Source organism: Rhinichthys klamathensis, unplaced genomic scaffold (genome assembly GCF_029890125.1).
Source record: "Rhinichthys klamathensis goyatoka isolate OS25496 unplaced genomic scaffold, OSU_Roscu_1.1 h1tg000291l_1, whole genome shotgun sequence".
NCBI lineage: Eukaryota > Metazoa > Chordata > Actinopteri > Cypriniformes > Leuciscidae > Rhinichthys > Rhinichthys klamathensis.
Genome location: NW_026606810.1, coordinates 1,462,351 through 1,479,805, shown reverse-complemented (window position 1 = coordinate 1,479,805; position 17,455 = coordinate 1,462,351). Strand labels below are relative to the sequence as shown.

Below are 17,455 nucleotides of genomic sequence, written 5' to 3'. Positions count from 1 at the left end.
GCGACAAGACTGTGTGTTTATCTCTTACCATCAGAGAGAGAGGATAGATAAAGCCTTCAGCTTTCTGCTGCTCTTCTCATATGACCTGCGGGTGAACTTGATTTTCTGGCATGTCAGAAAATTTCTCCTATGGATGATTGATTCAGCTGAACTACAAGAAGCAGCGGAGGGAACGTTTGGACAGGCCCATTCAATTTAATGAGAAACGCAAGAGCCAGAGGCTGAAATATTTTCACTTGTGTGAAAGTCAACAAAATCAAAGAGAAAAATAACTTACCGAACCTAAGTAAAGTTAAACACAACCGTCCTGTCATGTTTAATTCTCACAACACAAGTATTTTTTGTAACACAAGTTTTCTTTTAAAGATACATTTTCAATATTGCATCAGCTGAATGACTAAAAGAAAAAACTATATATATATATATATATATATATATATTTCTCACAGCCTCACTTTTTATTTGTGTAGGATGGCAGAAGGGAAAGACACAATAATAAATAAACAAGGGATTAACTTGATACTATCAGTTTCACTGAGGCAAAAACCTTCATTCATTGTTCACTTTTTCGCTTGACTAAATCTGAATACTGGATTATACTGTAGCCATGTACTGTTTTTTTTTTTATAGTGTGGGTTATTTGATACTTGAACCAAACCAATTCATAAAAAGACCTAGCTACTACAACTCTCAAACAGATTATAATGACATTGTGGTTGGGATTAGTGACAGAATGACTGTTCACTACACAGTGATTATGTCACCATGAAAGTAAGACCATCAATACATTCACTTGCACAAGAATATTCTAATTAATATTGCAATATATAAATTACTACTATATTGATATTCATATATACAACTTTGCAAAATAATTTGATTGTGAGTAGCCTACGTTTATTCAGAATATGCTCGTTTTCGTAAGAAACGCTTAATGACACTATATGGAGCTCCGAAAACTAGCATGCATGCGCATAAACATTTAATGTGTTCTCTGATATATTATAGATAATATCTGTATAGCCACACTGAAGTTGTCATGGTCTCAGTTAGACTAGGAAGTATATTCAGATGCCTTGCTTATGCTGCCTATAAATAACTTGAGCGCTATATTTGTACATTATGTGTAAATAGCAAAACTTTTATAGGGGACGCATATGTGGTGGTTCGCGCACGCTGCGCTGTTCGCATTACATAAGACGCTGTAGAGTTTATGCAGATATCAGCAGTAGCCTGTGTGGCTCTGTGCCAACAATATAAGCACATACAACTTGCAATAACCATGCGTTATGTCAATATATAAACACTTGACCTAGTGAACAGCATCGAAAATAAATAGCCTATATATTCAATAAAAAAACAAAGAAGTCACGGAGCGTAGACAACTTCAATTTAAGGCATAGCTAGTCATTTCAAGGATGAAATATACATATATTTATGAATATACAGTTTTGAGTCACTTTTCACTCCAGCAAAAGTCAATGACTTTCAAAAAACGAAAAGCATACGCACCAACTGCGTTTCTGCCTATTGTTAACATGTAAAATATGTATGTAAACACTGTCGCTATGGAATAAGCTGGAAATAAATGCAACTCAAGGAGAGGCAGACTTATTTAGACACAAGAGCGCAATGGGCTGTATCACTTACCCGCTGAAGGTCAGAAAGTACAAAGTTGGGACGTAGTTTTTTGGAAAGGAGCGGCAGTTGTGCAGACTTCAAGTCAACCTGGTATCAGTTCCCTCTACATTCGTATGGAAGCGAAACTGCGAAAGAGCACCGTTTACAACTTCTCTATAATTTCTGCAGAACTCACTCACTCTCTCCCCTGTGTGATGTGCGATTTGTTTTCTCACTGCGCTGTGATGTGACAGCGCTGTACACTAGTCACCTGTAGGCACTTGTGACAGCCGCATCCACCAATCACAGCGCGCACAGTGCATTGTGGGAAATGTCGTTCAGTTCGGACAATGTTAAAGGATGACTGTAAACATAACTCTGCGTGTGCGTATTTATTATGTAAACCTTTGGCAGTGCCAAACTAATTTTATAAAAGCAATTATAGTCACTTTCTATGCACGTTTATGAGCAGTTTTTTTTCATTTCATGGCATTAAACATTACATTTAAATACCTCTGTGGTGAAAACCAAGTTTTTAATGTTGTTTATATATCTATGTGATGTTTTTAATATGCTTTAAGACAAACCATGTGCAAATTCATGTCAACACCATTGCATTGAGTATTTTCTCCTTAAAACTTAGTGAAAAATTGCGGTTTGAATTCACCAGTGTTTCTTACATCACAAATTACTAACCAATCACATCAACGTGTGTGCTTTAGCAATCTTTAATTATGCTCTGAAGCAGGGGCATACACACATAAAAAGCATTACCATTCTGACACATCGACTTTTTAAACAAGCATGTATAATTCACTCTTACCAATCAGTTTCTGGTTCAAACAGATATGGCTGAATTAAAATAGTATTTCCACTTGCCATTGTGCAGCGTTTACTACAGTAAAGTTGACTGAGTGGATCTCTAAACTGTTGTGAGTGGAGGCGGAGCTCATTTGCATATTCATGGTTCCGTGTATACTAAACGAAGCAAGGGTGTAGTTACATTCAACAAGATATTTTAAGGCATGAAGAAATATTTTTCACAAGAAAAGGATGTTTAAATATGTAATTTTGGTGATCAAAGTTGAGTTTTAAGGGATAAAATTGACTACAGGAGGACTTTAAAATAATTATTCTAAATGTAACTAGATTAAGATCAAATGTTGTTCTGCTATTATTTAGAATCTTATATTGTCTATAAATTAAGTGATATGCACAGTCTGCCAGTTACTAGTGCAAATACATTTTGCCAGAATGAAAAATAAAAGCAGAGGCAGAGCAGCTGACTCATCGCACTCATTACAAAGATATTACCTTCATTGTAATTGCAGCATTCAGTTGTCAAGCATTTGTTTTGATCCACAGCTGTTCTTAACTCCAGCAAGTATGTAATCATACAGTATGTAATTCAGTGGTATTACAATCAAAAACGAGCAACATAAGCAGACAAACGCCACTGTTGTTTCAGCTTGGCCCACCGGGTGTCAGTATATTTTCCCATGCAGGAGAGAACCACAAAACAGATTACAGCTCATTTTATTTAATAGCGCAAAACATCAGTGCCCTCTGACGCAACTTTCCAGTCTAAAACAAAATGCTCCAAGGCTTAAAAGAAACTGAATTTACTTCACAAACTTCTATATTTGATTATAATATAGCAATAAATTTTAACATTGATTTAATCTATAAGCTTAATAACTTCTTTTTTATCACAAACAATATCATTCTTTTAACCAAGACACTTTAATATCTACAACACTTAGAAACTCCCTCGCCAATGCAGTCAATTAGAACAACTTTAACTAGGCAATCATGCACCGTAGCAAAGTTGAACTCGTAATGGCCCCAAAGAAAGCACTGAATACATGAAATGCCAGCTTTTCTTCCCTAAATCTAACACCAATCTAAAGTTATTCAAATGGGTTAAGCTACACCTTTCCAGCGCAGCCTTAGAAGATTTTTCTTAACACTACAATTTTTTTTTGATAGATTTGAATGTTCATCCAGTTTACCAAATCACAAATTTGCAGAGACAGGGTGAAAAAAAAAAAAAAAAAAAAAAAAATAATAATAATCTACATTTCGGGGGAATCTTGGGAATGCTAAAGAACCACAGACAAAAACAACCAACTATAAAAAATAAATCACATATGATTCAAGATTAGAGTCATGTAAATCTGACTATGTAACTGTTACGATGACTTGATGCTGTACTGAATTACTAAATCACTTTCAAAGGAAAGAAAAGCACACCATGTACCTCTGATGTAGATGTCATATTTAATTTGATTTTTTTTTTTGCCATACACGAAAACTGAGGGAGGCAAGTACAGTCTATTCAGAAAGAACATTTGTGCACTTGGAACTCAATCATTCAAGATTTTTTTTTTGTGAAAAAAAAAAAAAAAAAACAGGTTGAAAATTAACAGCATGACATCCCACTTTGTTTTCATTTATGTCAAATTAAATATGGCAGCTACCCAGATTATTAAAAGGCAATTTCCTCCTACAATGTCAATGTCCTGAGACCTTGAGTTAGGACTTCTGATCAAACTAGAGAGTCCATAAAAGCAGCACACCAAGCGCAAAGCCTAAAAATCAACAGAAAAACAAATAGTGACTGCCAAGCCGACTCAGGACTTTATGATTGGTTGAAACAGGCCAGAATTGTCTTCTGCAATATTTCTATAATCCAGAAGGTTGGTGGAGTTCATCAGTCTAATTAAATGAAGATGTGGGGTACTGAGGGTGCCACCAGTCCAGGAGACGCACGCTGTGGACAGGGTCCAGCACTACCTGCACCCCCTGTTCACCCCTAAGTTTCCTTCCTCGAATGACTGGTGAATCCTGGAACTCCAGGCGCACTCGGTGGTGCCTCATGTCTGTGCTCACATTAATGTTGAACTGAAAGACAAGGAGCGAAAGATTCATTGTCATTTATGACATCAGCATGACGACTTGTGAAAATGCAAGTAAAAACTTCAGCAAAAATGAATGTGGCAACTTCACCACTAGGCATAATGATGAAGTTCCTCTGAGGCTATAGATTCAACACTACAAATATCAAGTGACATCCAGCTTAAATAATGGAGCAGATTACTAAAGGCTGGAGTTTACTACACACAACTTTTAGGGAATCATACATTTGCAGACTTTGTAAATGGCTCCAGAAAAATCATCATTCAATCAAACACTTAACAGATTATCAGTCGTTCCAAACCTAAACACAAAAAACTTAAGAAATGGTGTTCTCGGAGACGCACAACAAGTAAAAATACCCAAGTCTGAATATACCTACTGCCCTACTTTTCTTTTCACACACTAAATTGTATGCCCAAATTCACAGTACTCATAAACAGTAGGTCCAAAGAACCCAGATGACCTACTACTTCCGGCAATATTCTGAAATTGAGCTGGACGATTAATCGCAATTAACTGAAATCGCGCTTAAACCGATTTGACTTATTGCGATTATGAAATCGCAAAGGCTGTGATTATTTGTTATGCGCAGGCAGCGCAGCTTGTCAGTGACGTACGGCTCTGTGATCAGTAGTAAATGCTGCGCCATCTGAAAGCACTGCGAGTTTGAGTCACTTATAACGTGAATTTGAAACAGCAACACACGTCAAACATCTTAACAAACATTTATGAACCTCTTGTCCAACAAAAGACAACATTTAAAAAAAATCAAAGCATTTCAATCTTCTGTTTATTCAGCTACAGCGATAGTATGATGCCCATAGGGATTTCCTGGAATGACGTGCGTTATCATACTTCTGGGGGCACATTTGAAGTGTCTGGGCGAGAGCGCCCTCTGGCTTTCAGATGGAGCAGCTTTTACTACTGATCACAGAGCAGTGCTGCACTGACAAGCTGCGCATAAAATAAATCGCAGCCTTTGCCAAATCACGTGCGGTTTAATTTCGATTAATTGTGCAGCCCTATTCTGAAGTGCGCATTTGAATTTGATGGACACTTTACTATGGGAGAGGAGTTGTGAATGGCTTTAAAGTGACAACTGATGCTGGAAGATGCCGAATGTTCTATGGGCAAATTTTACTCACTACACACATTCAAAATATATAGAACATTAAAGGGATAGGTCACAGTTAATGGGCCCCAATAACTTCCATAGTATTTTTTGCGATACTACAGAAGTCAATGGGGCCCATAAACTGTTTGGTTACACATATTCTTCCAAATTTCTTCTTGCTTGCATTTAGCAGAAGAAAGAAATGTATACAGGTTTGGAACAACTTGAGGGTGAGTAAATGACAATTTTTATTTTTGGGTGAACTAACCCTTTAATTATCTGATGATTAGATTAAGCAAAAGGATTACAGATATATAGTATTGCCTACTCCTGTTATAACAATGTTATATATACATAATCATAACATGTTAAATAGATTATCTCATAACTCACCAAAGTTAATGTCATGCCCATCACAACAGAAGTAAAAATGAAATTGAGGGTAGTGACCCGCAGTAGGTAACAGTCTGAGTCTGGATTAGTGTGAACATCTTTATACTGCTTGGGCAGCTGAAGACCCATACTACATCCATTTTTACCTTTGGTTGGCTGAAAGTTAAAATACAATGAAATTGAATTAAAACAATGCTATCATCTCATATTCTGCTTTTAAAACAATGTTGTTGTGGGCATACCAGTTTCACAAACTTGAAGTTGAATTCCCACATCGGCTCTGACCTACTTCCAGAAACTTTGTGGATCCAAAACAATAAACACTATAGGAACAAGAAAGGCATCAACAGAAAAATCCTCACATTAAATGGGTAAATTAAATTAAAATGAAGCATTTAAAAGAGAAAGTACATCTACACACCTTGGAATTGAGGAGTGTAGTAGGTGTAGATTCAGGAAGAGGAGGGCTTTTGGACACACGCGAGCTAAAGGGCTCATATAAGTGAAAAAGCGAGCGAATCACACGGGCACGAAGACAATGCATCCTTGCGATAAAATCAGGCTGAAGGCGATCAGGGAGGTCTGCATCAAGATTATAGTGCCTGGGGAAAGGTAAAAAACATCAAGAGGGAATTTAGTCATGCATAAATGCCCTGGATGGGGAAAACAGAAATGTCTAATAGTGCACAACAGTGCCCGTATGCATTTTCAGCAAGCTTGGTTCCGAAAGTATCTTTTTCATTCCTTTTTCTCATAGGGATTATAAAAAAAAGTCTTTGTTAAAGAGTTATGACATGAAGAAAAAAACCAACAGCTACGAGGTGAATCAACATAACATAAACTACAAAAAGACAAAGGTACAAGACTGTGCACATTTAACAGCTTTAATGAGGGACAAAAGGACAATCCCATGAAGCATTGTGTGAACAATACAATTAAAAACTAAGGAGAAATATAAAATTTTTAATTTAAAGATTAACCCGACTGTTGCAATTTTAATAAATACGTTAAATACAATTTTTTGGCAGCCCACCTTTTGTAGAGTCTTTTCCAAAATGCAGCAGTGCATGTGGCAGTCCACGCATTCTTGCAGATCAAAGAGAATCTGCAGACGTCTTCTGGACGAATGTATGCAGCAAGCACAAGCCAAATATCAATGGGATACTCCTCTCCATCTATGTTTTCACTGTGTTCTGACATTCATAATAACAGGGTTTACTTAATCTCAACAAACAAGAAAATGAATAATATCAGAATACATTAGAACAGGGATTCCCAAACTTTTGGTCAGCCAAACTTTTACCTAAATAACAGATTAAAGAAGTACCCCTTAAGTTAATATTTAAACTTTTAATTTAATATTTAAAATTAAAGGATAAGTTCACCAATTTTTTTTTTATTCTGTCAATTACTCATCCTTGTGTTGTTCCAAACTCATTAGACTTTCATTCATCTGCAGAACACAAATTAAGATATTTTTAATAATAATAATAATAATTTCATAACATTTATATAACGTTTTTCCTGGCACTCAAATCGCTTTACATAAGGGGGAATTATCTACAAAACCACCACCAATTTGCAGCATCCACCAGCCATATTGCACCAGAACGCCCACCACACACCAGCTTACTGGTGGAGAGGAGACAATCATTATATATGGGGATGATTAGGAGGCCATGATGATCGACAGAGGTTAATGAAACCTAAAATATTTATATCCCTCTTTTGAAGGTCTTTTCAGCCAAAACTCTAGATTTCTTTTACAATCTTCTCTTGAAGCATCAAATGAATCAAGAGGTGTATTTCATATCATGAACCAATTTAATTTAGGCTTTTATTCATATATTAACAATTGATCAGTGAACATACAGTACATAGAGCCCTTAAATATGGTAAACAAGTCAAAGCATGCTTGTGTGTTTCGAAGTCTGGAACGAGAGAGTAATTAATGAAAGAATTTTAATTTTTGGGTGAACTAACCACAATAATAATCACATGACATGCAGGTTAAGAAATAAAATATTTACTCTACTCATTTTTTTTTTTTTTGGTGAGTGTTTTAGTAAGTTTCTTTTCATTAACTCACAAACCCACTTCAGTTCCCTCATAAACCCCAGTTTGGGAAACTCTGCATTAGAAAACTCACTAGTGGTTACCTTTGCATCTTTTGTTTTTCTTTTTGCTGGACCCTTTGATTTCATCCCCTTCCTCTGAGTCCAGTTCGTCACTGCTCTCATGAACTGCGTTACTCACACCGACTGCAGACGAGAGCACCTCCTGCACAGGACCCTGTGATGCCTCGAGTCCACAGAGTAATTTCACTGAAAAAGAATAAAGATCACCATGTTTTTTTTTTTTAAATCTTAAAGTGTCAAATGTCATCATAGCAATTTATACTGATAATCTCAACATACTGGATAGCAGCATCTTCTAAATAATCTAAACTAGAGGGGTTCAGTCCAGCTTTTGGAGATTTATCATCCTGAAGTAGAGGCCACATTTACACATAGCCGGGTATTTAGAGAAACGAATATTTCCCCCCCTCCCTTTTCAATAATAACATCGTGCACACAACATCGTTTTCAAAAAAGTTGTCATTTACATCAACCCGCATAAATACGCCATCGAGCGCCATCATAACTATGCTAAATTGGGCGCTCACATGACGTTAAGCATTTTCTGGCACATAATGTGACGTTTGAGAACCTAAAACCCCATTTCTCCCAGTTGACATGGCAACACATAACCGGTTATCAGAAATCTCCACCTTGGCTGGAGTTTTTAGAAATAATCGTTTTCTGTGATAAAAACGGGGTTTTCGTGTAAATGAGAGGCCAAACCGCAGGGAAATATCTGCGTCTTCCCTTCGTGTAAACGGGCAAGAGTTTAGTTTCAGTTAATCAAACACACCTGAATCAGCTAATTAGGCTGTAATTGTAAATTACAGGCAGGTGTATAAAAGGGATAGTTAACCCAAAAATTAAAATTCTGTCATAATTTACTTACCCTCATGTTGTTCCAAACCAGTAAGACCTTTGTTCGTCTTCAGAACACAAATGAAGATCTTTTTGATGAAACATGAGAGCTTTCTGTCCCTCCGTTGACAGCTACGCAACTACCACTTTGATGCTTCATAAAGTTCAAAATGAGATCGTAAAACTAATCCATATGAATTGAGCGTTTCGTCCAAATTTTTTGTGGACGTAGGCCACCCCAGGTATATGCTTTTGTTAAAGTCATCAGCCTGCATTATTTCAACAATTGTGTTTAACATCAGAATTTGTGGTGAAAAACTACATTACCCATGATTCTGTACAGAAAATTCCACCAATTAGATCGATGTAATCGAGGCTTTCAAAATACTTGAATATTTGAGGACATATTGCGTATTTTGCAATACGCTTAAAATACATTGTTTCATATTTAATCAACATGTTTCAATAAGTAGCTTTTAATTCGCTTACGCTTTTTGCAATGGTACATGGGATTGTAGTTCTTTCCCTCACTAAAACCTAAATAAAATTGTAATGTTGTGATTCACCTCGTAGCTGTTTGGCTTGTTTCATCCTTAAACAAAGACATTTTTTAAAGTCCTATGAGAAAAATGAATGGGGGAAAAAAAAATACTTCCGGAACCAACGCCACTGAAAATGTGGGCGGACACTAATGCACTATATAGATCATAGTCTATTGATATGATCTCAAATGAGTGACAGGCTGTCCCGCCATGATTACAATGATTTTATGGTGACTTTACTTTAGTATTTCTGAATTACCTTCTTTTTCAATTGCATTAACAACAGCCTTTTTAACTCTTCCTGACTTCACGATGGCTGGATCAGCGTTGGCATAGTCAGCCACAGTTACTGTGAGAAAAGGATGAAGGAATACAAAAAATGAAGTTGACATTAAAGTGGACTTTGGCTATTATACGCAACACACATCATAACATCATCAGCCCGTCTCACTCTATTATTACCTGACTCCGAGCAAACATCCTCGGCTTTGAATTTCAGCCGTTTTCGGTTCCCTTTCTTGGGCATGACGAGAGCGGGGGTCTGTGGCCGTTTATCGAGGCTGTGTGCCCTGCCATCTTTCCAGCAGAGGTAACGAAAACCCGATAAAAATGAGGGTGAAATTAAAGAAAGCTCCTCCAGGATCTTCAGCCATTATGGAACTGACACTCAAGGTCGCGTACATTCTCGCGAGATCTCAGAGGGCAAACGACGAAGACTGGACGCTAATTGGACGCAGAAATCATATGTGAGATGAATCGTCCAATCAGACGGTGTATATTCATAACCCCAGGCTTCAGAGAAAAATATGTACGTTTTTTTAAAACCGGAAAACCATGACGTCACCTCAGCTGTTTTTTTTTCTTGTTGAAAGTTCTTGAAGTAAATACATTGGAGAGTCACTAAACATTAAAAAGACCACTGAACCTCGAGAAAAGTCATTTTAGGAGGAAGTTTAAACGGAATCCTGTTATATTCTGCATTTCTAATACGATTCATGAGATTCTTCATCACACATGTAGGTCCTAACACATTTGACCAAGATAATTTGATCGTGTTGATGAAAACTGTTTGACATCAACCAGAAAAAAAAATATTTTCTTTTTTTGAACAAATTTTCTCTTCTTTTATTTTTACTTTATTTAATCTAAACCATGTTTTAATGTTCTTTAAAAAAAAAAAAAAAATATATATATATATATATATATATATATATATTTACTTGTAGTTAAACTTGATGCCAGTAATGTGAATTAAACAATGCACAAAAATGCAACAAAATTGAATAAAATACTGAATAACATTTAAGAACAATATTATAAATATGAGATTTGCTACAAAAATCCTTTTTAGTTTATATATATATATATATATATATATTTTTATACACTTCATGATAGGTCCGTCATTTCTATGCACCTGCCTGCCGCCAGAGGGCGCTGCGCGTGACAACATTTCTCACACTGGCGTCTCGTGCATGACAGTCATGTAGTCGCGTGGTGCTGATGTGAGGAACTCCGATTTTACGCTGTTTGCACGAGCTTTACAGAGCCACGCCGGGTGGATATGATTTTCGCCGACGACGTGGGAGACGTTTAACCTTTACATCCACCAAAGCGTCGGTGCATTCATATTTTAAAACATGCGCGAATGTTTGTGGAGGTAGCGGAATAGCTGTGTTGCAAGCGGGAATGAGCTCGTAGAGGGAGGAGCGCTTCGCTCGGCTCGCCGTGAAGGGAGATGATGATGATGGTGGCAGATGGATCTGGAGGATGCGGCAGACGCGAATTTCAACGTTTTCTGAAAGGTTAATGGCAACTGGTGGATGTTAAAGCGAAGGGTGCCGAGGTTCAAGAAGCTGAAATCGGAATATGCATGTGGAGAGCGCTGTGATGAGCGTGCATCGAAATGCATTGAGTCCCAAGTCAAACTAGGTGGATAATGTCTGAGCGGAAAAGGCCGACAGTCATGGACCAGAGAGGTCAAGGTGTGTGAAGAATCCAGACAGGGATGCAATTAGTAAAATTAGAGGATGCATTTTAAAATACATGGATATTAATCTGCATTTAAATGGCACTAAAGATTAATAGTGCACCTCAATCCTGAATTAAAAAAAAAAATCAAAGCAATTTCTAATTTGTCAATATGATGTGCGAAGTGATGCCGACCATAAATGAAGGAGACTCTGTGAGTTCCCAGAGAGGCTCTCAGAACGGCACGGATGCCGAGGCTAATTTTGAACAGCTGATGGTGAATATGTTAGATGAGAGAGATAAGCTGCTGGAGTCTTTACGGGAGACACAGGAGACCCTCATCCAGTCGCAGACCAAACTCCAGGATGTTCTTCACGAGAGAGACGTGCTTCAGAGACAGCTCAACTCCGCCTTACCGCAGGTAAACACACGCACCTGACACAGGTACACAGGAAGTTGCGTAATAATTGACCAGTTTACGCTAAAATGGTGTTGTTGTTTTTTACTGTAAAACCCGCAAACAATTAAATGTGAGATCTTCGAACAGTGCAAGAAGCTAATTTGAACGTCTATTTTTATGTTCCCAAATTGACAATAACTGTAGCAGCTATTTTGAAAGAAACTATGGTTACTAGCCCAGTGAGTTCAAAATAGTTTTTTCTTTCAGCCCATTGATGTGTTTAAAGACCCCATGATATTGCTTGACTAGTGTTGACATATGTCCTGTGGAAACATGAAGTTGGGGCAGGACATGCCAAAGGGCTCGTCCCATTTTGTTTAGCCCGGCCCGCCTACTTTTGGTCTTGGTTCTGGAAGTTTTTCCCTAAGGGATGTCCTTGTTTAATACTTATAAGCCATGGACCAACTATGAGGTTAATCACAACATTACAAACTTTGATTTGAAGCTTAATAGTCATAGTACTGATTGCATATTATGTCTAGCCTATATCACAGTGCTTTTGGGAGTGGATGGGCCTTAAAGAGTTCTTTTGGTGTGATTTGCAAATTTCTTTGCAGAATCATGGGCAATGTAAAAAAATGTTTGTACCAGAAATTTCTGTTGTTGAGCATGATTATTTAAAAAAAAAAAAAAGTTGATATAATGCAGGATGATGGCTTCAACAAAAGCATGTACTATCGATATAAACCTCATAACTTACAGTAGGCCTGTTTTTAGTTACCAGTAGTGAGTAATCAGTATTATCTGTTTTCCTAGAAGAGACTAAACATTTTAAATGTCTGTGTCTGCTTAACAATAATTGCTAATGGTAAGTATAGGCAATTTTTTTATACACTTTTTGCTGGTTGGAACTCTCTTCACATCCTGATAGCAATCAATAATACATATTATATGTACATATGCAGTATCTTCTGAGGAAGTCTCAGGACCAAAACATGTTTGTCCAATCATTGCATTCGGTCCGAATGCAATTATAGGATGTCCTACCTGCCTGTCAACATACGTTTTTCCATACCTCCACGCACCCTGCTCGCTCAGACATCACACGTCATCAGTGCTTTCCATAATATGCAGAGTTGTGGACAGACAGTCACTAAGCGCCACAAAAAAACTGCAGCCGCCTTTTACAGTTCCTCCTGAACCAAAACAACACGCTTGTGCTGCGTTCACGGCAAACTGTAATTGCGAGATGGCAACCCAGACTGGGATTTATGCATTTCTATGTCAACACCATCAACGCCAAAATGAATCTGTAAGTTGTTTATGTTCATTATCATTGTACTGTTATGTGCTTTGAGACATGAGGTAATTTAACGCCTTCTCTCGTCTCGTGCCACTTTGCAGACTCAGCTGTTCGTTCATGTGTTTTGAAGGAGACGTGGCTTTGGAGACACTCTGAAGGGAGGCTTTGGACTCATGCTTTCAAAGCGGGCTTGCTATTGCTAGCCTTTCCAAAATTGCCTACCCTACCTTTAACTTTTAGGTGTACACTAACATATAGTAACTTCAAATCTAACAGACAATGGTGATTTGATTTTGTAAGATCTTTCAATGTAGTTAAATGGAAATGGCAATGAGAACTGAAGCTTTAAAGGTTTCCTTATTGTTTATGACTTAAGTGACCATTAATATGGTATTATGGTGGAAATTTTTAGCAAATGTGTAGTTATATGAACCAATAATTGTCCTCAGAAGAAATGTTCCCAGATGAATTGTTTTGGCAAAATAGCTAAAACTGATCTATTATTCATTTTGTGTACATTCTGTTTAGTAGCTTCTCGGACCCACACAATTATAGGGGAATTATAGGGAACTGCTGGTGGCAGGTAAACACTTGTTTTCACAAAGGTGCATCATTTACTTGAATATCTGTGTCCCAGAAATGTCAGCGGTTGTGATTGTGCATGCATCCCAGTCAAATAATGGCAACAAGGTTATAATTTAAAGACAAATCCTACAATTATGCATATCAAAAGCATTTACTTTTTCCCCTAGTGAGGTGTATGAGGGTGGTGGTAGGTTAGGCTTCAGAGGTGCAGAGATGACGAGGGCATATTCTAGTGTATCTTTCTCTGTATCACATAGCTCTTTTTGGTCATTCGCCAAGGACACAAGTGACATCGATTCATCTGAGTATCCTGTCCCCTTCCTTCCCCCGTCTCCCTCCCTCTAATTTTGTCTTTCACACAAGTGATGCAAAAGCAGCTTACTTCTCAGTTTACGTCACCCTGCTCATTCAGACTGCTAATTGGTGGATCAAGAAATCTCTTCCTATGGGAAGATTTTAAGACTGTTACTTGCAAACTAGTTTTAAAAGGATGTGACTGAACCCTGGAAACAGAGACCAGGACCAGCATATGTAGCTGAGAGAGGCATCACCATTCTGTCTCTAGAGGAAAATTGGACTTCCTGTCTTGCGGCTTGCATGTCTAGGACTGTTCAAAGGAAAATGCCTCCTTTCATGTGATGCTCTGGGGTATGTGAGACTGTTGCTACAAGGCCAATTAATCTAGTTAACAGCCAACGTTTACACTTAAACCCTCTGATTTAACTTATTGGCTGCATACTGTAGTATCCTCAAATGGCATGTAACCTCAGACCTCAGACTGTTAGCACTTTCTTGACCTGGCAAGCTCTAATTTTATTGGCTGTCTCTGGGAGTAAAGGTCTTATTTATAAGGTGAGATGAAGCATGCAATGAATGCTTTTGTGGATGAAAAGTGTGAGAGGTTATAGCATTATTGAGGCACTAGTGGCAAAAGGGACAGTAAAGACATTTATAATGTTACAATGTTTTGTTTTTTTAAATAAATGATGTTCTTTAAAAAAAGTATCATGGTTTCCACAAAAATATTTAGCAGCACAACTGTTTTCAAGTATCAAATCAGCATATTAGAATGAATGATCATGTGACACTTAAGACAGTAACGACTGCTGACAATTCAGCTTTGACATCACAGAAATAAATGACATTTTAAGAGATATAGTTCTTTTAAACGATCTTACCGTAAACAATCGTAGTGTAAAATAATTGCTGGTGTTTCATTTTTAACAATAATGATAAATGATAAAATATCAGTTCTGTCAATTTAATTTCTTTATGATTCAGCGAATAACTCCCATGTGCATTGTATTGTAATTTCATAGGCCACTGTATACTGCAGTAAACTGTTTCATTGATAGTCGTTTAGTGCACACCACCTTTCTTTCTGTCCATAGTGTATAAAGCTAATTATACCTTGCCATGGTTGATCACTTCTGTTTTGGTTGGTGGTCTGTAATTGCTGTTGAGCAGCTAGTACGACTACGAGTAGGTTTTCAAACACAAAGATGTGCTTTACATCCTTTAGGTAGGTCCTGGAAATTAATTGGCACTGTGTTATTGATTATGAGTGTATTGTTAATGCAGAGCATGAAGACAGTATTGAGGATGGTGATGATGATACATGAACAGTATACAGACTTGATTCTGCAGAGTCATCTTTAAGACAACTGGCAAAGACAGCTGACAGATATATGTGTCCTGCACTCACGGGGTTTACCTCAGTGCAGAGTTAGCATCCTCCTTCTCACTCTTGAATTATAGTCTATCAGGGATGTTGGCTTGTCAGCAGTGCCGTCAATCAAACGTGTTTGTCCATTCAGATCAGGGAGAACTGGAGTGGGTATGAGGGCTGGGGAACTGGCCGAACGCCATGCACTGAGTGGGGAGAAATGCCAGGCTGTCTCTGTCTGCTGTGGGGAGGAGCTCTGTACCCTGTTTATCTGAGTGATGTTTAGAGGAACTGGCATGTGGAGATGGTTCTTGAGTTGAGCAGTTAAATCCTGAGTCATCTGCTCATTCATGTAGAATGGAGGTCAAGTGTGGGATTGTTTAATTTGTCCACCAAGCAGTTGTTCCAAGAAGTCCTTGAATAATAAGCTGTACTAAATAGCAAAAGGGATCCATTTGATCACCCTAGCACTGTGTGTGATCTGTGGCGGGGTCTGTAGCAGTGTATGTATGAGACATGAGAATACTGAGAAGTCCTGCATGGGAGAGTTGAGACGTTTCTGCTTCTTTGTGCTTGTGCATCTGATGAAAACTGCCTTTTGATGTCTTTTCCCGTTTTAAGCTAGATTAATATCTTTTTCTTTTTAAATGGTTGCCAGTCAGGGTTTTTGATGAAATTTGATGTTTAATGGCTTCAAAGGATGACTGCTTTCAATCAGAGGATCCAACATTTCATTTTCAACCAAACATCCAGTATAGCCAAGCAGATTCAAAATGTTTAATCAAGAAGAAAAATACAGTAAAAAAAAATCGAATTAAAAATAATGGATTCTTTTTCCTTTTTTCCCCAAATGAAAATACAAGGGGACATATTTGTAAAAAAAAAAATCTTGCAGCTGAAAAATAAATTGTGATACACACTACTGATTAAAAGTTGGGGGTCAGTAAGTTGTTAAAAAAGTTACTTAATATAAAGTAATGGCATAGTCTTTAGGAAACTTAATGGCCAAATAAAAAAATATTGTCAGCAGAATCTCAGCAAATATATCATAGATTTTCAATATTGCTTAGCCTTAGTTTTCACTCAGATTTTTATGGATGTGTCATGCAGTATCTTAATCCTTACAATCATTAATGCTTTAAGGATTTTTCTAAAATAACAGACCCCAGAACCGCTTCCGTCCTATTAACCCCTGAAATAAAGTTTGCTGTGCTTCACTGACAACACAACTGCTTTCCGTCTCCCTTCATTGAGCGACTCAGCATTCCCCAGCTCTCAGTGATAGATGAGCCTGATCAATAAATGCTATTTTCTCATCACTGCCTCATTGGAGGATGTGTCAGTTTTGCAGAGTCTCTGAAAATTTACACTCTACTCTCAGAGAACAGTGCGACCCTCCATACAGTTTCATTTTAGGCAGCTGGGCCAATATTATAGAAAAAGCATGATGCATTTCCTCATTTGTAAGTCGCTTTGAAAAAGAAAAAAAAAACATCTGCTAAATGATTAAAATGTAAATGCAGAAAATGCCATTGCTGTTTATATTTGCTGGTATAATCCATACACTGATATTACACTGGTAATTATGTTTCATCAAATCAACAAATCCAGTTTGCATTTGTTTATAATATGAGAAAAGAAACAGTACTGGCTTTGTTTTCTTAAACTCACACCATTGCAGGCTGGTACCGTGCCAGCACAGGTGTAAAAACAGCATCACATGGCTTTTGGCAGCTGCCGTAATCTCCAGCATGACACCTCTGAGCTGCCGGACCCTCCCTCAGCAGCTGCGGGCGATTTGTTGAGTTAACCTCACACATGCACACATTTCACTTTTGTTTCTTTGTTTTTATATTAACAATTTTTTATAAGTAGATTTACTGATATTTTAGTCGGCTGTCCAACATATATAAATAATTTGTTTAATGTATGCTGCTTGTATATTTCAGATGGTTTGGTTGTGT

The 17,455-nt window shown here is 37.5% G+C and overlaps 3 protein-coding genes across 17 annotated transcripts in view; 1 reads left to right on the top strand and 2 right to left on the bottom strand.

The window, feature by feature from the left end:
- Positions 1-1,827, bottom strand: part of tfeb (transcription factor EB) — a 35,857-nt gene extending 34,030 nt beyond the window's left edge. For all 3 annotated transcript variants that reach the window (XM_056269814.1, XM_056269817.1, XM_056269816.1), the window contains exon 1: positions 1,651-1,827. The gene's annotated coding sequence lies outside the window, so the exon portion shown is untranslated. The remainder of the gene's footprint in view (positions 1-1,650) is intronic.
- A 2,395-nt stretch (positions 1,828-4,222) lies between these two features.
- On the bottom strand, positions 4,223-10,246 carry tmem183a (transmembrane protein 183A). Its single transcript, XM_056269836.1, has 8 exons — positions 10,029-10,246; positions 9,826-9,915; positions 8,206-8,370; positions 7,080-7,239; positions 6,468-6,648; positions 6,289-6,369; positions 6,047-6,202; positions 4,223-4,524 (listed from the first exon to the last, which is right to left on the bottom strand). Exons 1-8 carry the CDS (start codon positions 10,090-10,092, stop codon positions 4,339-4,341), a joined length of 1,083 nt encoding a protein of 360 aa, XP_056125811.1. The 5' UTR covers positions 10,093-10,246; the 3' UTR covers positions 4,223-4,338.
- Positions 10,247-10,990: 744 nt separating this feature from the next.
- Positions 10,991-17,455, top strand: part of ppfia4 (PTPRF interacting protein alpha 4) — a 120,796-nt gene continuing 114,331 nt past the window's right edge. For 7 of the 13 annotated variants that reach the window (XM_056269804.1, XM_056269803.1, XM_056269805.1 and 4 more), the window contains exon 1: positions 10,994-11,958. In XM_056269804.1, the coding sequence (XP_056125779.1) occupies positions 11,710-11,958 (249 nt within the window). In that variant the 5' untranslated portion in view covers positions 10,994-11,709. Of the gene's footprint in view, positions 11,959-17,455 lie in introns of all 13 variants that reach the window. The other 6 variants (XM_056269807.1, XM_056269813.1, XM_056269812.1 and 3 more) reach the window with 3 other exon arrangements.

Excerpts from the sequence above, each read along its gene's own strand:
- tmem183a (XM_056269836.1), bottom strand. The coding sequence starts at position 10,092 with ATGCCCAAGAAAGGGAACCGAAAACGGCTGAAATTCAAAGCCGAGGAT. Across the intron at positions 7,240-8,205 it reads GAAAAACAAAAGATGCAAAG|AACACAGTGAAAACATAGAT; the intron begins GTAACCACTAGT and ends TATGAATGTCAG. Across the intron at positions 6,203-6,288 it reads ACTTCAAGTTTGTGAAACTG|CCAACCAAAGGTAAAAATGG; the intron begins GTATGCCCACAA and ends TTTAACTTTCAG.